The 24394-nt window shown below is 47.4% G+C and overlaps 1 protein-coding gene and 2 pseudogenes across 1 annotated transcript; 1 reads left to right on the top strand and 2 right to left on the bottom strand.

Moving 5' to 3' along the window:
- The first annotated feature begins 3236 nt into the window (after nt 1–3236).
- Nucleotides 3237–5868, top strand: LOC120713801 (protein HIGH CHLOROPHYLL FLUORESCENCE PHENOTYPE 244, chloroplastic-like). Its single transcript, XM_039999774.1, has 8 exons — nt 3237–3543; nt 3654–3889; nt 4016–4114; nt 4274–4468; nt 4729–4821; nt 4918–5013; nt 5188–5328; nt 5405–5868. Exons 1-8 carry the CDS (start codon nt 3414–3416, stop codon nt 5579–5581), a joined length of 1167 nt encoding a protein of 388 aa, XP_039855708.1. The 5' UTR covers nt 3237–3413; the 3' UTR covers nt 5582–5868.
- A 5904-nt stretch (nt 5869–11772) lies between these two features.
- On the bottom strand, nt 11773–13192 carry LOC120713805 (annotated as a pseudogene).
- A 5604-nt stretch (nt 13193–18796) lies between these two features.
- On the bottom strand, nt 18797–19748 carry LOC120713803 (annotated as a pseudogene).
- Nucleotides 19749–24394: the final 4646 nt, after the last annotated feature.

The raw sequence follows: 24394 nt of genomic DNA, 5'->3' as shown, positions 1-24394 counted from the left end.
ACACGTCCCTTTTTCGCGTGGGATACAGAGAAAGCAGAAGATATTATAGATTTTAATCAACACTATGCACACTTTACACACTCTATCATGACTGTAAATATTTAGGCTGCATAGTATACACAGATGAACAATTAAATGAATAGCGATCACTTTGCAGAAAGTAATTTTCATTCAGATCCAATCATTTCATATTAAGATTTTCTTTAACAACATTCCATATTTGCTAAAATGGTGTAATGATGCATGATCAATTGAAAAATCACCCATTTAAGTATTCAACTTCACATATAATTTCACTAATAAATTAAAGGTTAGATTTCAAAAATAAATATATGCATGCAAAATGCAAATAGATTAATATACCATATCTTTTTAGCTTTGCATGCCATGTATTCAAGGTCCAAGAAATAAAATATGAGAGTTAAAACAAGAGACCGTACATGTACTGAAATTAATGCAATAGAGCTGAACCAAATAAACACCCACATACAAATTTACTAAAGAAATACTAACCCTTATTGCAAAGTTGTTATAAATAGCAAGAGAAGATCAATGCTACAACTGATACAAGAGAACCCATTTTTTCTGAGCTTAATATTCTTGCAAGTAGTAATATGTTTCACAAAATCACAGAATAACCACCTATAGAAGTTAATATTAAGCTAGATTCTGATATTGATGCCCAGCAGTACTATGATCCCAATAAATATATCTTTTCTTATATCCAAATATTTCATCTTATCATGAATAAAATACCCACCTATTGATCAACAATTCATTTGCATGAGTCTAAATATTTTTATCAACGATCAATGGGAAATGGAGTAGTGGTAATTTAACTCTAACAGTCGTTATTCAGTCTAATCCCTCTCTTGTTTCGGTTTTAGAGGGATTAAATCTATCTACACTTCTACACACCACTAAAGTGAAAACTAACAATTCCCTACAAATCCATGTTTTCTTGTGACTAGTAGCCAATAATAGATTGCTCACTAGAGACAATCTAACTAAGAAGAAAAATCTGGATGATGTCTCTTGCAATGATTTTACTGTCCACTTATTGTTTGAGTGCTGTGTTGAAGTTTATTTGGTGTAATATTTCTGACATCACTAAAAACGTTGTGGGTGCTAATTTTAAAGGGAAAATTGGTTCTATAGCATCGAAAGATTCCCGTTTCCGCAAAATACCATTGAAAGATCTCCGTTCCGTAAAATAGCATCGGAAGAATGCAACGTCATCTAGAAATAGCATTCTGTCACGTTCCGTGCAAACGCCGTCTCCTCCGTGAACTTCCTCTCCCTTATGCTTTGCTCAGGCGACAGGAAAGTAGTTCCAGGAGCGCTTCCTCCCATGCCTCACCACGGCAAACATCTCCTCTTCCACCTCACCTCCCTCTGCTCCCCTCTTGTGCGAGCGTGGTGTGGCAAAGACACTCTTGAGCTGGCGGAGCGGGGAGGATGCGGACGCAGATGCGGAGGCTGCCGCCTCGAGCTAGCTCGCGGCGGCGGACGCGGTGCGTGGCGACGGCGTGCGCGTGCTGCGGCGACGCAGTGGAGACGACGACCAGCTCGGCCCACGGCCTACTCCCCAGCCCCCTGCGCTCCCTAGACCCCTAAAACCCTGCGGCCCTGCCCGACGCCGACGAGAACATGCTCGCCAGCGGCCAGACGGCCACGGTGCACGGCGGCCGACTATATCGAGGCCCCCGGCAACAACCAGCCGTCCAACCGGCACCACAGCACCCCCAGGAACATGCCAGCCTGGTCCTGGAAGCACCGGAGCACAGGACTCGACGACGACCCCCATTGCCGTGGCTCGCGGCGAGCTCGCGTTCCATCCAAGCTAGGCCTAGAGTCGGCCAACAAGTACCTCCTACACCATCTACGCATTGCACAAACACTCCGTTCCCACCTAAAACTAGCCTAGAAACTTGGGAGGGCTCGATTCCCCGGCAACCTCACCTCAGCGCGGAGGCGGACAGAAACAGAGAAACATGGTGACCGGAGGCGACAAAGGGTGGTTTGGGTTGGGTTCTGCTCAAACGGAATCACGATTGCTCACTGATGGTGCTGGCTCAAGGAATTGACGGAAGATGCTGTGAGGATGATGAATTTTGGCGAAGAACTGTGAGCTCGGTAAGGCGGATGAATGGCGCGAGGAATCCCACTGCCAAATATTTTGCGCTGCGCTGCTCTCCGGCGTGCTTCGGCTTGTTGCGGAATCCCCCGGGCTGCCGCCACCGCTCCACCCTTCCACCCGCCACCACCCCTCACGCGTGCTTCGGTGGCATGGCGAGCGAGCGAGCGGGGAGCCGAGGAGGAGAAGCCGAGTCGATGAAGTAGGCGTGCGTGGGCTTTGTTCCCCCACTGCTGTCATGTTTTCCTCCACCTTCCAGGATCCTAGGGCTGCAGCGCCTGTCCACGCACATCGCGGCGGGGCCCTCGTCAGCGCCGGCGTCCGGGTTGGCCGTGCTCCTGCTCGAGCTGGCGTGATGGGGCAGCGAGGAAGAAGGAAGAACGGACGTCGTGACGGAAGTTAGCGGAAAACGTGACAGACTGCTAGTTTAGCGTAACGTTCATTCTTTCGATGCTATTTTACGGAGCGGAGATATTTTAATGGTATTTTACGGAAACGGCGATCTTTCGATGGTATGGGACAAATTTTCCCAATTTTAAATAGATCGTAAAGTAGTGGATCAGAAATAATAACAACGTTGCCTTGAATGTAATCTGCACTGCTAACTTATGGTGAATCTGGAGTTTAGGAAATGAAATATGTTTTTAGGGTGCGTTGTGAAGAGATGTTCGGATGTTTTTGATCAAGATTGTATGAACATTGAGTAGGTGAAAACTGGTCTGCTAAGAAAAAAAAAACAGCTCTGAAAGATTGTCTATTTCATGGGAGACCAAGGCGACGCGACCTCTGGAGCCTAGGTGGGGAGTATTCAGGTAATGACTCCGTATACATGACCTTTGATCATGCGTCGGCGCAGGAGCGGACGGTGGTGGCGATTTTAAACATTTAAGAGGCTCTAAGGAGAGTTGCTGTTGGAATAAGCGACAATATGTTTAGTTTTCTGTTTTTAAAACTCTAAACGTTGATGCTCTCACTGAACTTGCTCTGCAACTTTGAAACTTTGTATCAACTTTTGTTTCTGCGATGAAACAGAGGAAACCTTTTTCTTTAAAAAAAAAGAGAAAAACCTGTAGGCGTGTTCCCGGGCAGTTGGCGTAACGGCAGACGAAGACGAACAGATCGAATGGTGACGTGGCCCAGGCAAGGAAACGGATGACGGGGCGGCGGTGGCCGTATCGCGACGGGCATCGGCGGCTCGGCATCCCCTCTCCACCACTCCTCCCCACGCCAAAACCCCCGCGGCGAGCCGCGCCACCAACCCGCCCCAGCCCACGCCATGGCGTCGACTAGCCTCGCCGCGCTGCCCTCGCAGCTCGCCTCCCCGGGCCGCCTCCGCCTCCGCCGCGGCCGCGCCGGGCTCCCCTCCACCGCCCGCCCGCATCCCCTCCTCCACCGCACGCCGAAAGGTACCCACCCCGGCCTTCTCGATCCCATGCCGCGAGTAAGCTAGTCGCGCTGCGTCCCAAGTGACTAACAGGGCGCGTCGCGTGCGTGCGTGCTGCTGCTGCTGCTGCAGGCGGATCGCGGTGCCGGCTGGCGGTGACCTGCAACGCGCAGGCGGTGGCACCGACCAGCATTGCTCAGGGGACGCCCGTCCGCCCGACGAGCATACTGGTGGTCGGCGCCACGGGGACGCTGGGGCGGCAGGTGGTCCGAAGGGCGCTGGACGAGGGCTACGACGTCAGGTGCCTCGTCAGGCCGCGCCCCGCGCCGGCCGATTTCCTCCGGGATTGGGGCGCCACCGTCGTCAATGTAGGGTTACGTTGCGCTGCAATTGCTTACTGCACCGTTCAATTCGCACCTGCTTATGCCATTGGTGTGCCGAATTGCGAGTTCTTGGGGTGGTAATTTTGTGCGCATTGAATTGGAACCTTTTAGGCTGACCTCAGCAAGCCAGAGACCATACCTGCGACGCTTGTTGGTATTCATACAGTCATTGACTGTGCGACAGGACGGCCAGAAGAGCCAATCCGGACGGTATGTTATGACTATTTCTGTGAATACATTACAAATTGCATTTTTGTGATTTTGTTGGTTGTTATTCAAGCTTGTCATAAGGATGCCGTACCATTGTACTGTACTAATACATATTCCATAAATCATTCAATCAGTTGTGCTGATGGTTATTCCATTTAGGTAGATTGGGAAGGAAAAGTTGCTCTAATACAGTGTGCAAAGGCTATGGGAATTCAAAAGTATGTGTTTTATTCCATCCACAACTGTGACAAGCATCCTGAGGTTCCCTTGATGGAAATCAAGTATTGTACAGAGAAGTTTATTCAGGACAGTGGTCTGGATTATATCATCATCCGTTTGTGTGGTTTCATGCAGGTAGATTTGATCCTCTCCCTGTGATTAAGTGTTTGGTCAGAAAGCTGCTTTTAGTGATTCTAGTGAAGTATAACGATGTTATATTATAAAAGACAGTTCCTTGTTAGTGTAACTAACTGTTCTATTAATAAATCACAATAATATACCTAACGGAGTAAAAGATCAATTGGTGATATGACTTGGAGTTGATACATCCTTTTCTAGTAATGTTTGCCTGTTATATCGAGAAATGAATTCCTGTCTAATGTTGGTTGGAATAGGGCCTTATTGGGCAATATGCTGTGCCTATACTAGAAGAGAAGTCTGTCTGGGGAACTGATGCTCCAACTCGGATTGCTTACATGGATACCCAGGTTTATCTTTCCTTGTCCAAATAAACATGAGACCATCTATCTCTCTATACTTGTCCTTCAGCTTTAATTGACAAATTCTTAATGGTAAAATTATAGGACGTAGCTCGACTGACATTTATAGCTATGCGGAACGAGAAGGCTGCTAAGAAACTCTTGACGTTTGCTGGACCACGTGCTTGGACAACTCAAGAGGTAATGAACTGCTTCCTACTATCTTTTTGAAGGAAATTAATTGCATATGATGTTCAGAAAGTCTGTAGATCAATGAAATCTATCTCCATTGGGTATGCATCACCTTTCAATCTGTGATACAGTTCATTACTTCATTCTGATGTTGGATATTTTAATTTTTTATTTATCCTTCAGGTAATTACTTTGTGTGAGAGGTTGGCAGGGCAAGATGCCAATGTAACAACTGTCCCTGTTGCAGTCTTGAGATTTACTCGTCAGTTGACACGTTTTTTCCAATGGACAAATGATGTGGCTGATAGGCTGGCATTTTCAGAGGTTACCAGCTTGTCCTTTCTGTTTAGTCTTTTGTATCAGAGCTTGTGAAACCTAATAGAACATTTCTGTAAAGCAGGTGCTGTCAAGCGACACAGTTTTCTCTGCTCCAATGAACGAGACCTACCAGCTTCTCGGGGTGGATGCAAATGACATCCTCAGCTTAGAGAAGTATTTACAAGATTATTTCACCAACATATTGAAGAAATTGAAGGATATCAAGGCGCAATCCAAGCAAACTGATATATTCTTTTGACAAGATGGATTTCATTTAACCTATGGAAAATAATTTACAGATCTTGCCTCAAAAGATAGATGAGTGAGCATATTTTTTTCCTGTATATTTGCATTTGGAATGTGCAAGAATGCTGTGTTATTAGGTTATGTGTATAGAATCTCAACATTTTGGGCTCTCAAAGTTCCGAAGTTTGTGCAAAATGCACACAACCTATGATTTCGCTGTCAACTTAAACTATTCTAAAACCATGGGTCATAGCCTCATGGGTTATAGAATGACTAATCAATGAAAAAGAGATTAATGTAGAAGCTGTTGAAGAAGCATAAATTTCTTATCAATGGTTATGTTATTGACTGAAATAAGAATAAATTCCACACTAATGGTTATGTATTAAAAAATCAACCAAAAACCTACTATAAATAAGAATGAAAGAAGCAACTTTCGTTAGGCCATTTGAGAAGGCCTACTAATGATGAAATATGCCTGGGATGTGTATGTGATATTGTACATCTGGGTACTGTACTCCTTTCTTCTTTAAATAAAATGACACAGCTCTTTCTACGCGTTCGAGAAAAAAAAAAGAATGAGGCTTTCACAGCAAGTTTCCCATGGCAAACGAACCTTGCTATTTTGATTTCCCATATTTTGCCTCTTCAGGTCCCAGATGGTGTTGCAACTGATTAATTGAGATATTGAAACAAGCCATGAGCTCCATATGTTCCTTCCTTTTATTCTCTCTATTTTGGAGTTTAAGTTTGTTAATCACTCTTGTCATGGTCCAATTTTTTGTAGCAAGAATCCTGATAATTATTTTGCTTATTGTTTGGGGAGATTTTTATTGAATCTTTTTTCCTTTGTGATACTGATCAAGTATGCAGATATTCTTTTCATGAATACAGATACTCTGATACATGTGATTGAAAAAAAAGGCATACTTGATCTGTATTCATGAAAAGAATACCTGCATACTAACCATTCTGAATGGCATGCCTGGAAAAAAAGTCAAACAATTGGCCAATAAGTTTGATTGTGACTGAAATATATGCATCCATTTCATGTCTGTATATCAATCAGCATGTTCAAATTCATGAATAATCGTTGTATTATCTGGAAGGTGTTAGCCATGAAACATATAGAACCACATTGTCATGATATTGCTGATATTGAAAGTATGACAGAAGAAACAGATGGACACCATGAAGTGAATCTAAAGTTTTTTCTTTTCCCATTGAGCAACTATCTGTAAATGATATGGTAGATAGCAGGATTAGAGGCTACCCGCCCTCACGTTGGAGGCTCTGGGAAGTATTTGGTTCTAATCTTGCTTGTTCTTCATTGATACAAAATAGTCTCTTTTATAGAGACGACTGACTTGACCCCTAAGCAATATGACTTGACCCCTAAGCAATATTCTAACCGAATCAATCCATCTTATCTCTTTCCTAATAAACCAAATTAACCTAATCAAATAGGATTCGGCACTGTTCACGCACGCGCTACAGTACTTGTGGGCCTAGATCGGCCCATAACACCTCTCACGCGTTTTTCTTCCTCCTTCTCTCATATGTGCGGCCCACAAATGAGTCCACAACACTTCCGCCCTCCTTTCGAAACAGCTCGTGCTCGAGCTGAAATGATGGATAGCGCTCCTTGAACGACTCCAAGGGCTCCCAAGTCGTATCGGCCGCTGGAAGGCCGAGCCACTGCACCGAAAGCTCCCACACGCCACGGTTGAGCCTTGCGCGCAGCACCTTCTGAGGAGTAGGGACAGCCCGGCCGTGGTCGATCGGCGGTAGTGGTACTGGTGCAACAGGAGGATCGCCCACATGCTTCTTGAGGAAGACCACATGGAAGACGTTGTGGATGCGGGCCGAAGCTGGAAGCGGTAGACGGTAGGCGACGTCCCCAATGCGCTCCACAACCTGAAAGGGACCATAGAACTTGTGTGCCAGCTTGGCAGCCGCACTGGATGTAATGCCCGCCGCAGCCCGATGGTTGAGGCGTAACCATACCCAATCTCCGACAGCAAACTCCACGAAACGGCGAGAGCGGTTAGCCGTCTCCTTCATGATGTCTTGGGCTTGGTGAAGGCGATCACAAATGTCGGTGAGGAAGACGTCACACTCATAGAGCTGGCGGTCCAGGGCCACCACCCGCGCCAAACCTGGCCTGTAAGATGCCAAAGTCGGTGGAGAACGCCCGTAGACCACCTCAAATGGCGTGGTCTTAAGCGCAGTCTGGTAGCTGGTGTTGTAGCAATACTCGGCCCATGGCAGCCACCGCAACCATTTGCCGTGGTCGATCACCAGCGAGGCACCGTAGATAGACGCCCAAGATTCTGTTCGTGACCTCAGACTGCCCATCCGTTTGAGGGTGGAAGACAGAGCTGAGGCGCAGCTTGACACCGGCGAGGGAGAAGAGTTCCGTCCAAAACTTGCTGGTGAAAACAGGGTCGCGATCGCTCACGATGGAACACGGCAATCCATGGAGCTTCACGATGTTGTCGAAGAAGGCCTGGGCGACGGAGATCGCCGTGTAGGGGTGCCCCAGCGCGATGAAGTGGGCGTACTTGGAGAAAAGATCGACGACAGTGAGCACCACCGTCTTGCCGCCGATCCTGGGAAAACCCTCCACGAAGTCCATGGCAATATCTGCCCAGACCGAGCTTGACAACTCCAGCGGTTGCAGCAGGCCTGCTGGGTGAAGATGCTCTGTCTTGCTGCGCTGGCAGACAACGCAGCTGCGGACGTAGTCGGTGACGAGTCTGGACGCGTGTGGGCTGTAAAAGGATGTCCGCAGGCGATGCAGCGTCTTCTGGGCCCCTTCGTGGCCGGTCCCGTGTGCATGCTGAAGAAGAACCGGCCACAAGGCTGAGTCGTCGGGGACGAAGATGCGTCCCTTGTGGAGCACCAGTCCGTCCCGCTCTGTCCAGGCTGCTCCAGGCCAAGCCGTTGGCGATCTCCTTGCGCTTGGCGATGAAGGAGGGGAGGGACGCCACCTCCTGCTTGAGCTCGTCAAAGAGCTCAAACTCTGGTCGGGACAGCGCCAAGGCGTTGATGGCGCACTGATCCTCGTCGCGCCGGGAGAGAGCATCGGCGACGACGTTCTGGCGCCCCGGCCGCTACTCCACCGTGAAGGAGTACCCGAAGAGCTTGCTGACCCACGTGTGTTGAGGGATCGTGGACAGCCGCTGGTCTAGGAGATGCTTGAGGCTGCAGTGGTCGGTCCGGACGATGAATGGGCGCGTCCACAGGTACGGTCTCCAGTGACGCACCGCCTGCACAAGACCGATTAGTTCGCGTTCGTAGGCCGCCAGCTTCATGTGACAAGGCGCGACCGTCTTGCTGTAGAACGCGATGGGGCCGTCAAGCTGATGTAGCACGGCCCCGAAGCCCAAGCCGGAGGCGTCGCAGTCGACGACAAACGGCTTGTCGAAGTCAGGAAGCTGTAGCACGGGTCCTGTGGTGAGGGCGTGCTGGAGGGCGCGGAAAGCGTCCGTTGCTTCCTGTGTCCAGCAGAAGGCCTCCTTCTTGAGGAGGCCGGTGAGGGGCGCCGCGATGACGCTGTAGTTGCTGATGAACTTCCGGTAGTAGCCTGTGAGGCCGAGGAAGCCCCGAAGCGCCCGCAGTGTCCTAGGCAGCGGCCAGGCCTGAACAGCCGCTACCTTGGACTGATCCATGGCCACGCCATCGCCGGTGACAATGTGGCCCAGATAGGCCATGCTCTTCTCGCCGAAAGAGCACTTAGACCGCTTCAACACCAGCCCGTGCGCCCAGAGGGTGTCGAAGACGGCACGGACGTGTTGCAGATGCTCGCTCCATGTCTTGCTGTAGATGAGGATGTCGTCGAAGAAGACAAGAACGAAGCGACGGAGAAAAGGGCGCAGTACCTCATTCATGAGCGCCTGGAACGTGGACGGCGCGTTTGTGAGGCCGAAGGGCATCACCAGGAACTCGAAGTGGCCATGATGGGTCTGGAAGGCCGTTTTGTCGATGTCGGCGGCGAACATCCGGACCTGGTGGTAGCCGCTACTCAGGTCGAGCTTGGTGAACAATACGGCACCGCGGAGCTCGTCCAAGAGTTCGTCGACGATAGGGATGGGGAACATGTCGCGGACGGTGACGGCATTGAGGGCGCGGTAGTCGACGCAGAATCTCCATGCCCCGTCCTTCTTGTGCACCAGCAAGACCGGGGAGAAGAACGCGGACGTGCTGGGGCGTATGATGCCTTGCCGCAGCATGTCCGCGCATTGGCGCTCGATCTCGTCCTTCAGCAGCTGGGGGTATCTGTACGGTCGAACCGCCACTGGAGCCGTCCCGGGCAGCAGGTGAATGTGGTGGTCGAAATTGCGGCTCGGTGGGAGAGTTGTCGGCGGCTCGAAGAGGTCGGCAAACGAGTCGAGGAGGAGCTGGAGGTAGTCGATCGCCGCCACGGCCGCAGCAAGGCGCGGTCTAGAAGGAGCGCCCTTGCCCACGAGGCGCACCCGTCGGCCGCCATTCCAGAAGGATAGGCGCTGGCGCGCGCAGTCCCAGTTGAAGGAGCCGAGGGAGCGCAGCCAACGGTACCCCAAGACCAGCTCGTAGCCCTCCAGTGGGATGACGAAGACGTCAATGTTGAAGGGTTCGCCGCCGATGATGACGCGGACCGCACGGCAAACCCCGGATGACTGCAGCCGCTCGCCGTTGGCTACTTTGACGTGGACGCCGCTCAAGGGCTCTGGAGATATGCCCAGGCGGTCTGCTGTGGATGACGCCATGAAAGTGTGCATGGATCCCGAGTCGACCAGGGCTGTGATGGGGACGCCTGCGATGTCGGTCTCGAGGAGGAAGGTGTCGGTGCTGCCGAGGCCCGTCATGGCACACATGGACACCTCGACGGCCGGCTCGGAGTTGTTGTCGGAGGCATCGTCTTCCAGGGGGAAGTCTTCGGATATCTCAATGGTGTAGACCCCCTTGCCCTTGCACACCTTGTTGTGCCCCGGGAGCGAACTTCTCGGGGCAGTTGAAGCACAGGCTGCGAGTGCGGCGATCGTCCATCTCCTCTGCGGACAGCCGCCGGAAGCGTGTAAACGGCGGGGCCGCTGGCGAAGGATCTGGCGGCGGTGGAGGGACGGCCGTGGACGCAGAGGGCGCCGACCGATGCTGGGAGGTCGCCGCGGACGCTGGGGCGGCCGGCGACGCCGCTGCTGACGATGATCTGGAACCCCGGGGAGGAGGGCGCCACGCAGATCGCGACTCCGTGGCGATCGAAGTCGAACGCCGCTCGTATACCCGAGCGAGATTCATGGCGTCCTCGAGGTGCTCCGGGTGCTGCATCTCCACATCGATCTGCAGTGTGCCGCCCAAACCGGCCATAAACAGGTCGGTCTGCTGCCGTTCGGAGACATCATCGCAGCGGGCGAGTTGGGTGAGGAACTGGTCGATGAAGTCGTCGACCGTACCCGTCCGGCGGAGCTGGGCCAGTTCGCCGAGGGGGTTGCTGCGGATGGACGGCCCGAAGCGATGGTTGATGGCCTGAACGAACTCCGGCCACGATGGAACGCCGCGATTACGCTCCAGCCGAAAGTACCATCGGGCGGCTGCCTCGTGGAGGTAGAAGGATGCCGTCCAGGTCTTGTTCGCCTCCGGGGTGCGATAGGCTTGGAAGCACTGCTCGCATTTGTGCAGCCAGATTGCCGGATCGTCCTTGCCGTAGTAGTCGGGGAACTTGAGCTTGGGCGCGGGCGATGGGTGGGGGGGATGGCGGGTCAGATCCCGAGGCCTCGAACTGGTTTGTGGGAAACTTCTCCAGGACCCGGGTTTGGATCCGATTGACGGCTACGTCCAGTGCTGAATACTGGTTCTTGACTTGGCTGATCTCATGGGTGTTGAGCTCGACCGCGCGGAGGAGGTTGTCGAGCTTGGTGCTAATGTCCGCCGGAACCTGGGCGTCGGCCATGGCGGACAGAGGTGGCGCCGGGTGAGGAAGTCTCTGATCCGGCGGCTGCGAGGGCAAGAGAGCGGCGGCTAGGGTTGGGATTGAGAGGATTGCGGATGCTGCCGCGCTACAGTACCCGCGGTGCTACAGTACCGCGGGTACTGTTCACGAGATGGCGGCTAGGGTTGGTGGTGGGGTTGGAGGCGCAGGATCGGAGGATCGTGATACCAGATGATATGGTAGATAGCAGGATTAGAGGCTACCCGCCCTCACGTTGGAGGCTCTGGGAAGTATTTGGTTCTAATCTTGCTTGTTCTTCATTGATACAAGATAGTCTCTTTTATAGAGACGACTGACTTGACCCCTAAGCAATATGACTTGACCTCTAAGCAATATCCTAACCGAATCAATCCATCTTATCTCTTTCCTAATAAACCAAATTAATCTAATCAAATAGGATTCGGCACTGTTCACGCACGCGCTACAGTACTCGTGGGCCTAGATCGGCCCATAACACCTCTCACGCGTTTTTCTTCCTCCTCTCATATGTGCGGCCCACAAATGAGTCCACAACAGTAAAACTGTACTATACATATGTTGAAGTATACAGCGATTGATGGATCCTATAAAAGGTGGATGCCAACCGCCGGTGTCAACAGTAACAAATCTTGAGGAGTATCTATGGGCTAAGAATGTTCAGGAGAGTAACCCTGCTCTGGACCAATCTCCTGAACAGATGCCCTGCTCCATCCTCCAGATCTCTGATGTTGCACTCTAACACCTGCAACTGTTCATCCTTGCAAACAACTGAAGTTTTCTTCTGGAATGCCTTCAAGACAATGGATGATTTGGGCATCGCAATTTGCTTGGCCAGCAGCTCCACTGTTGACTTAAGAAGAGAGCTAGTGATCTCTCTAGCCTCTCTCAACAGCCTCAGGATTCTGCAATCCTCCTTGTCAGAGGTAACCTTCTTTGCAGCCTTCTTGAAATGTTTCTTCGCCTTCTTCACCAAGCGGAAGTAAGCTTGGATCTTGGCTTGAACCGCTGCATCATCTCCTTTTCTGAGAGACACTTGCAGATCTTGGACAATGGCCTTCAACTCGGCAAAGTCCTCATGCATGGCGTTGCAGAGATCCAGTAGCTCAAGAGAGCATTCCATCTCTCCATCCAGCATTTTCCTTTGCTGGGAGGAGCAAACTTGGTTGCTTGGGAGGCACATGACCTCTTCAATGGAGCTGTAGATGTCTCCAAGCCTCCTCAGACCATCGCAGGTTGTCTCGATGGTCATCGAGGGTGAAGAGGTGCATGCCTCAAGGATTTGCAGCTCCTCCTCAACTTTGAAGGCAGGCCTAGAAGGCAGACTGATTGATCTTTGGTGGCAAGCCATGGCTGTTGCTGGGGCTCTTCTCTCTGTGTTGTGGTTGAAGAGATGAGAAGCTGAGCTAGCAAATGCTGGGTTGAATGTGTCTGGCCTTCAGCTGGGGCCTATTTATACTGAAGAAGCGTGTGAATGGCTTCATGTTGATGGTGGGCAAATAGAATTCTTTATTTCGTTTTCCAGATGCTGTCTACTATGTTTTGAGACCTGGCAGCAGCATGTGGATTCTGTTATGTGACTCATATGTAGTTCTTGTTTTTTAATTTTAGTAGCTATCCTTCCAATGTGATCACATTGTCATGTTCCAGCTACTAGAGGCAAGAATAAACTGGTTAGTTCACTCACCTGTTGGATCATGATATAATTGCATACTTTAGAGATTATTTTAGTGTATTTCCAACCAATTATTATTGGTGACAAGCGTGTAATCGTGCTTCTGTGCAGTTCTTAATTAAAGTAGATGCTCCATGCAGCACGATTCACGCTACCTACACGCTCAACCTCGTGTATTGGAGCTGGCTTGTTCTAGATGCGGGCAGCACGATCCACTGCACAAGGGTTCTTTGCTTATTGCTGGCGCAACACATGGCATCTGCATAAATGCACATCTGATAGAGAAGCATTTCAAAGATCAACTTGAACAACAAAATGCTGTTTTAAACATCAATAATTATGATGAGCATCTTCTGGGTATTCTTTTGTGAAAAAAATTTAAAACAAAAAAATTCACAATATAACAGCTCTAGCATGTTTCTGCAGCCCTCTCTCCGGTCCAAGGAGAGGAGCTGGACTCTGTAATTTGGACAAACCTTTTTTTTCCCTCTTAATATAAAGATACGCAGCTCTCCTTCGTGTTCAAGAAAAAAATTTCATAATATAACAACTCAATGGGAACTTTTCAACCGTATACTTGACAACCAGAAATTGACAAAAAAACTGTGACTTCGTTTTCAGTAACTTTTTGTACAGTTGCTCATTTACAGGCAAGCTACAAAATTGTACAATAATCAGCATATCCTCTAAAAGGTGGATGCCAATTGCAAGGGACCATGGTTCTATCTACAAACTTTGAGCGCTGAGGAGAAAAACTCTGCCCTGGATCTATTTCCTGAACAAAGTCTCAACTCCGCTTTCAAGATCAACTATGGCCAATGTCATCTCCTGCAGCTGCTCCTCCATGCAAACAACTCCTCTTTTGAAATGTCTTGGAGACAAGGGATCATTTGCTGGAACTTGGACCGCAATTTGTTTTGACAGGAGATATGACAAGGATTCAAGCGTGGCGATCGCAATTTCTCTGTCTTCAGCCAACTGCTTGACCCTGTAGCTCTCCTGATAAGCTGAAGTACTCTTCTTGAACTGTTTCATCATCTTCTTGGCCAAGCGAACATAAGACGGGTCTTCGCTTGGAGTGCTGAATCATCTCCTCGCTAGACTACCAGCACCATCTTCTGGAAGTTTCTTGAGCTCTAAGAAGATCTCTTACATGGCGTTGCAGAGGTCAAGCAAGACCAGAGAGCGCTCGAGTTCTTGCTACACCACATTCCACTGCTTTGGGCAGCAAAGGCTAGCTTGGCTGGTAGGGGAGCACATCGTATGCCCTCAATATTGTTGTACACTCCTTCAAGCCTCCTCATACCGTCAGCCATTGTCTCACTGGTAGTGAGAAGCATAGAGATGGCTGCCATCAGGTCTGTAGCTCCTCTTCAACTTCAATTTGGTTAGAGCAAAGCCTGGAAGCTAGGCTAACTTGCAGATCTGAGAATGGAAGACATGGCTGGAACTCGAATACGTTTTTTCCCCTCTTCGGAAGTGGAGGCCAAGAGACTGGAGAGAGACACGTAACTTCAATGGTGTCGACCAGGCTATGGTTTGTCTGTATATATAACCAAAGAAGCTGAAGCGATGGTGTCAGTGACCTTACCAACAAGAAGAATCTCACTGATGATGAAGTGCTGCGGTATTGCAACATTGCCAGCCATTTCCACAAAGGTTGATGCTTTTTGTCTGTTTACATGGAGCATGTGGCATCTCTGCATCTCTGAAGATGAGCTTATGAAGCTGTCATGTCCCTAATGCTGACAGAAAACTCATCTGAACTCATCTATAGAAAATTTCAGATCTAGATCATTACATCAGTGAGCTAGCAATTGTAACGAACATGTCACCATTTATGCCATTTCGAGTGATTTTGGTGATCGTATGACAACGCAATCAATGGGACTAATGATTTTGTTAAGTGAACATTTCTAGATCCCAAGGATGAAGTAAAAAGGCCATACAAAGCAATACACGAAGAAAGAACTCAAAGAAACACTGAATTGGATGAGTTCTGCAGAAAACAGGAGCACCGGAAGAACCGATGCATGTAGCATCGGTGCATCCGATGGTTGTTGAAAGTTCCGACGCCCTGGCATCGGTGCAAAACTGAGCACCAAATGGAGATCAAGCGAAGACCAAGTCAAGATAACCAAGTCACCGGTTGAACAGACGGCGTCAAGCTAGGCATCGGTGCATTGGATGTACTATGTTCCAGAGACGATGTCAAGCACGCATGAGCTAAGTCTTCAGCACCGGTTGAACCGGTGGTCCATCGGAGCATAGCACCGGTGTAATGACGTCAGCAGGAGAGAAAGAGGCCAACGGCTAGTTGAGTGCTGTGAGTGACCGGTTTAACCGATATACAGTCATCAGTTAAACCGGTGGTGTCGTAGATAGTGCGTCAGAAGCTCAACGGCTACTTCAGGTCTGAGAGTGACCGGATGAACCGACGCCACCCCATACAGAGGCATCGGTTCATCCGATGGTATGCTGTTTTCTGCTGACCGTTGGAGCAACGGCTACAAGACTTGGTGGCCTATATATACGTCTCACCCCGGCCATTTGAAGTTTGCTGGAGTTGCTGAACATCCCACACACACCCAAGAACTTCTCCAAGCCATCCAAGAGCATAAATATTAAATCCTTAGTCCTTAGCACAAGCTTTGTGAATGTTAGTGCAAGATTAGCTCTTGAGTGAGTGATCAAGCAAGGTTTAGATCCTTGTGCTGTAGTTCTAGAGTGAACCATCCTTGTATCTTGGTGCGCCGGCCATCCTTTTAGCTTTGGTGGCTCGTCGGCAAGTCAACGACCCTCCGGCTTGGTGTGGAGCGGCGTCGACAACATTGTGCGGGGGACGGAGACCCAGGCCCGTATTTGGGCACGTGCAGGCCGTGCGACCGCACTGGGCCCCCGAATTCGAAGGGCCCCCAAAATATTATGTATATATTAGATATAGTCATGCAAACACTTTAATTTAGTTGATTGTTTGACCCAAATTGTGGCAAAACATGGCCCAAATTGCTCCTAAAAGATAAATCGTTGTAGACGTATCACTTGCCACTTTTTTTTACATGGGTGCTGTTTGGGGTCACGTGTGTGATCTCAAGTGTACCTGTCACAGCACCCCAACCTCTTCAAGATTTCGTGTTTTGGAGATAAAATCGGCCTAATAAATCAGACCCCTCAATGCTTTGTTGCTAGAACAAAAAAATTTCGGAAAAAATTTTTTGTTGCCCAAACAATAACAATTGTTCCAGCAACAAAAAAAAATTCCGGAACAAAAATAGTTATTGGGCCTTATGTGATGATTTAACTATCAGTCGCACGTGTGACTTCTAACATTTGTGCTTTCACACAGCACATCGCACTCATGTGACTTCTAACATTTGTGCTTTCACACAGCATATCGCGCTTGCCGACTGGTATCGCTTGGTATTCATGATCCTTCACTAGGTCACCAGGGCCCCAGTCCATTGTTTCGCACAGGGCCCCCGAATTTGCCGGTACGGCCCTGCGGAGACCCCTCCTTCGTGGCCAATCTCCCTTAGTGAAGATCGGAGTTAAGGTGACCGTGATTGCGCTCACGGAAGAGACATGATTGCCGGGAAGCGATATTCTTCGTGAGTGCTTCAACAACGTAGACGTAGGGGCGCCTTTGTGGCAATCCGAACCACGGGATAAATCCTCGTGTCGAGAGTTCGCTTCCTCTCATCCCTCCCATTAAGCTTCCGCATTTCATATTGCAACTTATGTGTCTTTACCTTCTTAGTGTAGTATCTTGCTACGATTGGCTATAGGTTGCAAAACTCTTTTAGGATGAGGATTACACACTAAGGTGAACCGTAGTTGCACATCTAGTTAGCTTGTTTTAGTTTAAGTTTTGTGCAAACTAGTTGGAGCCATAGGTAAAGGTTTTGATAGTGCCTAATTCACCCCCTCCCCCTCTTAGGCCAGAGCACCCGATCACTTTCAGCAATGAAACCACAGTTTTGCTATAGGAGCGATTGACTTTGCACGTGCACCTGCACTTAGTGTCTTCTGGAAATTGCAATCTTAAGATAACCCTCATGATATTCAATTTGTTAGTGCATTAGGTGCTCCTAACGAAGGTGGCCACATTGCTATGTTTCAATTCTTGGCAGCAAGAATCAGCATGGCAGTTCAGTCTACTGCTGAGTCTTGCTGTACGTGCATTCTATAACACTTATTTAATGGATAATTAGTGATTGCATCAACATCTATTGTATTTATTGTGGCCCTTCTAAGATGGCCTCGGCCTACCTATGAACTGGAGAAAATAAGGGTATAGCAGATTTTCAATGGCAAAAAAGCACCTTACTATTTGATTTCCTAAATTCTATTATGGCCCCAGATTTTTGTTGCATGATATTCATTGAAACATCGAAAGAAACTGTGAGCTTTACAAGTTCGTTTTCCAGCTTTAGGAGTATGCAATTAGTGTATCACTATTTTTATGTTCCAGCAACCTATTGCATAATATATTGCATATTACTTGGAGATATTTTAATTGAATCATTTTTTCTGATACATGCGATGCATCCTGTTTTTAGGCAATGATTGTCACAGATCATCTCTATAGGACCAACTGTACCTTAATGCCTTGAGCAATGGAGCTGAGGCTGTATGCATGTACTGGGATTAGGGTGAGACCCACCTGACATCCTGTAGGTGTAGGTGATGTGACGACATGGAAATTAGATTTTTTTTTCTCGAATACGCCGGAGAGCTGCGTATCTTTGTATTAAGAAAAAAAAGATCCAAATACAGAAACCACTCCCCCTTGGATCAGAGAGGGGAGTAGGGTTACAGCACTTCTAGGACTATTACAAGCAAACTAAGATGCAGGACCTGACCAAAGACAGAAATCACACCTAACACAGTTAAGATGGTCTCCCTAAGCCCAGGGCAGCAAGGCCCTTAGCAGTTAGCACCACAAGCGATCCAAGAATACGATTCATCCTTGAAGGTGGCTTGTAAAGCAACTTGAACACTTGGGGTTGATCCGTCAAAAACACAGGAGTTTCTATGCTTCCATAGGATCCAAGCTCCAAGAATAACTAGAGAATTGAAGCCTTTTCTATTCTGTTTTGGCACCTTTCTCCAAGATATTCTCCACCACTCTGCAAAGGATTTCGCACGTCGATTGGGCACCAGAGAGGACAAGTTTAAAGATTGAAGAATGCTTGACCAGAATTGCCGGGCGAACACGCACGATGTGAGGATGTGTTGTGCTGTTTCGCCTTCCTGATCACAGAGAGGGCAGTGGGCTGGGTGTGGGACCCCCTTTTTTGGAGGCGATCAGCTGTCCAACAGCGATTGCGAACAGCCAGCCAAACAAAGATCTTGCATGTGTTGGGAGCCCATGATTTCCACAAGCGTTTCCATGGTTCGAACTGAAATTAGAAAAATAAAACAAGGCTATATGTATACCTGAAAAGGATAGATGCATTTCGTTCACATTATTATATTCATATCTTTTTTATTGAAAGGAATTACGTCCAGTTTATGTCTGCTTATTAGTAGTATATTTATACTGTATCAGATGGAGCTTTTGTCCATGGAATAAGGAAAACCACATTGTTGCCATGTTACTCTGAGATTGAAAGCAAGCCTGGAGTAGTATATTGAGTATCGACAACATGAAGTGCACCAAAACTTTTGATTTTTCATTGAGCTTTTTTTTGTGTACACTGGTTCTGTACAGATGACGAAGTATTGAGCGATTGATGGATCCTATAAAAGGCGGATGCCAATCGCAGGTGTCAACAGTAACAAATCTAGAGGACTATCTAAGGGCTAAGAACATTCAGCAGAGTAACCCTGCTCTGGATCAATCTCCTGAACAGATGCCCTGCTCCATCCTCCAGATCTCTGATGTTGTACTCTAACACCTGCAACTGTTCCTCCTTGCAGACAACTGAAGTTTTCTTCTGGAATGCCTTCAAGATGTTGGACGACTTGGGCATCACAATTTGCTTTGCCAGGAGCTGCACTGTTGACTCAAGAAGAGAGGTAGTGATGTCTCTAGCCTCGCTTAACAGTCTCAGGATCCTGCAGTCCTCCTTGTCTGAGATAATGACCTTCTTAGAAGCCTTCTTGAAGTTTTTCTTTGCCTTCTTAACCAAGCGGAAGTAAGACTGGATCTTGGCTTGAACCGCTGCATCTTCTCCTTTTCTGAGAGACACTTGCAGATCTTGGACGATGGCCTTCAACTCAGCGAAGTCCTCATGCATGGCGTTGCAGAGATCTAACAGCTCAAGAGAGCGTTCCATCTCTGCATCCTGCATTTTTCTTTGCTGGGAGGAGCGACCTTGGTTGCTAGGCAGGCACATAACCTCCTCGATGGAGCTGTAGATGTCTCCAAGCCTCCTCAGACCATCGCAGGTTGTCTCGATGGTCATCGAGGAGGAAGAGGTACATGCCTCAAGGATTTGCAGCTCCTCCTCAACTTTGGAGGCAGGCCTAGAAGGCAGACTGATCGATCTTTGGTGGTAAGCCATGACTTTTGCTGGAAAATCTTCTTTGGTTGAGGAGATGAGTAGCTGAGAGAGCAGATGTTGGTTTGAATGTGGCTGGACTTCAGGAGGGGCCTATTTATTCTGATGGCACCATGTTGATGGTGGACACATCACACCGTGTAACGAACATGACACATTTTATGCCATTTCGAGTGATTTTGGTGATCGTATGACAACGCAATCAATGGGACTAATGACTTTGTTAAGTGAACATTTCTAGATCCCAGGAATGAAGCAAAAAGGCCATACAAAGCAAAACATGAAGAAAGAACTCAAAGAAATGCTGAATTGGACGAGTTCTACTGAAATTAGTAGCACCAGAAGAACCGATGCCTATAGCATCGGTGCATCGGATGGATGTCGGAAGATCCGACGCCCTGGCTTTGGCACATGTCTGTGCGTCTCTGGAGATCAAGTGAAGAAAGAAGTGAAGCACCGGATGAACCGACGATGTCAAGAGAGGTATCGGTGCATTTAATGTACTATGTTCCAGAGACGATGTCAAGGGCGCAGGAGCCACGCCTTCAGCACCGGTTGAACTGGTGGTGCATCGGAGCATAACACCGGTGTAATGACGTTAGCAAGAGAGAAAGAGGTCCAACGGCTAGTTGAGTGCTGTGAGTGACCGGTTTAACCGACACCCAGTCATCGGTTAAACCGATGGTGCTGCAGACAGTGCGTCAGAAGCTCAACGGCTACTTCAGGTCTGAGAGTGACCGGATGAACCGACGCCACCCCATGCAGAGGCATCGGTTCATCCGATGTTATGCTATTTTTTGCTGACCGTTGGAGCAACGGCTACAAGACTTGGTGGCCTATATATACGCCTCACCCTGGCTATTTGAAGTTTGCTGGAGTTACTGGACATCCCACACACACCCAAGAGAACCTCCAAGCCATCCAAGAGCATAAAGATCAAATCTTTAGTTCTTAGCACAAGCTTTGTGAGTGTTAGTGCAAGGTTAGCTCTTGAGTGAGTGATCAAGCAAGGTTTAGATCCTTGTGCTGTGATTCTAGAGTGAACCATCCTTGTATCTTGGTGCTCCGACCATCCTTGGAGCTTTGGTGGCTCGCCGGCAAGTCAACGACCCTCCGGCTTGGTGTGGAGCGGCGTCGACGACATTGTGTGGGGGACGGAGACCCCCCCTTCGTGGGCAATCTCCCTTAGTGAAGATCGGGATCAAGGTGACCGTGATTGTGTTCACGGAAGACACTTGATTACCGGGAAGCGATACTCTTCGTGAGTGCTTCAACAACGTGGACGTAGGGGCGCTTTTGTGGCAAACCGAACCACGGGATATATCCTCATGTCGAGAGTTCGCTTTCTCTCATCCCTCTCTTTTAAGCTTCCGCATTTCATATTGCAATTTGTGTGCTTTTACTTTCTTAGTGTAGTATCTTACTAGGATTGGCTATAGGTTGCAAAATTCTTTTGGAATGAGGGTTTCACACTAAGGTGAACCGTAGTTGCACATCCAGATAGCTTGTTTTAGTTTAAGTTTTGTGCAAACTAGTTGGAGCCATAGGTTAAGGTTTTTAGAGTGCCTAATTCACCCCCTCCCCCTCTTAGGCAAGAGCACCCGATCGCTTATAATTGGTATCAGAGCCGGGACTCACTTCTCTCACAAAGAAAGCCAATTCCACTGGCAAATTTGTGTTTACCGGCTCATTAGATCGGTAGGCTTCACCGCCTAGTGAGTTAGCTCTTAGGGGGAAAGGATGGATCCTTTTAGACCCGCTCCATGGTTCGATGGCACGGGCTTCCAACGATGGAAAGTCTTAATGCAAGCCCGTCTCCAAGCAACCAGGCTAAATGTTTGGAGAGTTGTGAGTGAATGGGTAAAAAATAATGGTCAACAAGGGAAGCAATATGATGTCACCGCTAAATATATTATCTTGTCTTCTCTTAGTGACAATGTGTTCAATCGTGTTTTTTCTTGTGAAAATGCTCAAAAGTTATGGAAGACTATCATTGAGAACCATGAAGACACGGAGGATGTTGCCAACGAAAGATATCATGTTCTCATTGATAAGCTTAATAGCTTTAAGCAACTTGATGATGAGAATGCCGAATCTATGTACTCACGCTTGAACACTCTTGTGAATGGGATTAATTCCTTAGGTGTGAAGCAAATTGAAGATTTGGAACTCATTCGCAAGATCCTTCACTCACTCCGAAGGCCTGACTATGATTTGGTGACCACAATTCTATATGAGAAAGAACTTGACACAATGACACCAAATCAAGTTCTCAACAAGGTGATCACCCATGAGCTACGCAATGACATCAAGACAAAAACATCATCTTCTTCACCAACACATAGTGCACTTGCATGCAAGCAACTCAAGAAGTTGAAGAAGATGGCCATCAAAGGTAGCTCTAGTGATGAGTAAGAAGAGGATGCAAGAACCTCCTCAAGTGATGATAAAGAACCAATGCACCCCAACCTCTACAAGCAAGTAAAGAAGATAAACAAATGCTTGAAGAAAATCAACTCAATGGGGTATATGGTCTTCCTCAAAGATGGGCCTCACCATCAACTTATGAAGGTTGAGAAGAAGTTCAAGAAGAACAAGCAAAAGAAGGAGAAGAAGCCCAAGCATGAATCATTTGCCATATTTGATGAATGGGTTAGCGGTGGTGAAGAATCAAGTGCAAGTTCGAGTGATGAATCAAATAAGAAATTCACCACCCGCATGGGATCATCATCCAACACTTGCTTTATGACCAAAGGTAAGGATAGCAATGTAAGTGATGATGACTCCGACTCTCCTTCAATTGATGAACTTCTTGACCTTGTTCATGAGAACCAAAAAGTCATTAAGAAGCAATCAAAGGAAATCAAAAACCTTAGTGCTCTCAAAGATCTAAATGCTTCACTTGCTACAAATTTTGAAGATTTGATGTGCAAATTCAAATTGCTTAGCAAGGAGCATGAAGAGCTTAAATTAAAATTTAGGAGCATTAATGATACTAATGACTCTTTGGGAATGAAGCAAACTATCCCTTGTGCAATTCCTATCTCTATGGTAGATGCTTCAACTTCTTGCATTGATTTAATTGATGATTCTTGCTCTAACTCTTGCAATGAGAAATGCTATGAGAATGTTGTTGTAGAATCATGTGATGATCTCATTGCCAAGGAAAATGATGAGCTCAAGATAGAAGTGGAAAGACTCATGAAAAACTTGTATAGATTGAAGGGCAAAGACATAGAGAGCAATGTCCAACCTTCTCAAGATAACCGTGAAGACACGGTGAAGAAGCTTTAGAAGGGGTCCACCGTGACTTGCTCAAAGTGCCACAAAGAAGGCCACAAGTCCAACAAGTGTCCTCAACCAAAGAAGAAGCTTCCGGATGAGAAGAACAAGAAAAAGCTCACAATCAAGAGTTCTCTCATCTACACCAAGCCCAACCGGAGGAACAAAAGCAATAGCACCTCCTATGTGATAAAAAGAAGACCAATGGCAAGATGATTGCTCACAAGGTTGGGAAGAAGGAAAGAAATTGGAACCACTCTATTTGGGTGCCCAAGGACATCATCACCAATATGAAGGGGCCTCAAATGGTGTGGGTTTCAACGGAGACTTGAAGCCCAAGAATGGCTTCGGGGGATTTGGAGGCTTAGCTTACAAGTTGAAGTGAAGGTTCAAACCAAACAAGCTAAGCTCACAACTTGGACATTTGTTGCCCAAGTCTCCCATAAGGTAATGGTAGCTAGATTTCAATGCAAGCATCATGTAGCTCCATTGATTTTGCTAGGATGTTAGCATACATTACATCTCCTAGTGTCATATATGGTGGGTTGCCTGTGTCATGATTCTAACCCATGAGCAACCTACATGGTTTGATAAGTGTGTAGAAAGCTACACAAGTTTACCCTTCATGGTACATTGACCTCATGAGGTATGTATTTCATATGTGTACCATGAACACAAGCTATAGGGTAAACTTCCCAATTGTGTCAACATCAATGTGCATATATTTGCTTGGTGATTCAAACACTAAATGCACACATTTAGGGGGAGTTCACTCTATGGTTTGTGATTTTGAGACTAATGTGTTTGCAAGTTTATCGTTTGTAGTCTCACGATGGAGTTAACACTCTAAGAGAATATTATTCACAACCAATGTGAACAAACAACTCTATAAGAGTGATTAGATAAAACAATGTGCTTTCATGCATATTGAGCCATAATTTATTGAACTTAAATGCTCATATCTAAGTTCATAGGCTATGTGCTCATACATTTGCCTATCCTTGGTGTACCAACTGCTCTTCCTTTAAAGACTTTCAATTGATTGCAAGTCACTTTCAATTGGTACATGCAAGATAAACAAAGAGACCCCCGGAGGTATGCAAGGTTCTAAACTCATTCAATTGGTATAATTGTTAATTTGTTATCTTTTTTAGAGCTACCTCCGTGCATGATAGGATCTAAGCTTTCTTGTTGAATCTTTTAGTTGTACACTTGATTTTCACTTTATCATGTTGTACACACTTGTGGAAAGCTTAGCTCATGTCATGCTAGTTTTGTGATTTTGTGATCCACTTTAGTAAATTTTCAATTGATATCTTCATTGATATCATACAATTGGATCATGAATCATGGAACTAACTCCCTATGCTACTAATCTTTTCTTGAGCTATATTGTTTTGCAAGACCTTTTAGGTG

Source organism: Panicum virgatum, chromosome 6K (assembly GCF_016808335.1).
Source record: "Panicum virgatum strain AP13 chromosome 6K, P.virgatum_v5, whole genome shotgun sequence".
In the NCBI taxonomy this organism is placed as follows: Eukaryota; Viridiplantae; Streptophyta; class Magnoliopsida; order Poales; family Poaceae; genus Panicum; species Panicum virgatum.
Note: the sequence above shows the minus strand (reverse complement) of the source record. Positions and strands in the feature narration are given on the sequence as shown.

Bases quoted from the DNA above. Each gene is read 5' to 3' on its own strand.
- LOC120713801 (XM_039999774.1), top strand. From the start codon at position 3,414: ATGGCGTCGACTAGCCTCGCCGCGCTGCCCTCGCAGCTCGCCTCCCCG. The intron at 4,469-4,728 runs GTAGATTTGATC...TGGTTGGAATAG, and splicing joins GTTTGTGTGGTTTCATGCAG to GGCCTTATTGGGCAATATGC. The intron at 4,822-4,917 runs GTTTATCTTTCC...GTAAAATTATAG, and splicing joins TTGCTTACATGGATACCCAG to GACGTAGCTCGACTGACATT.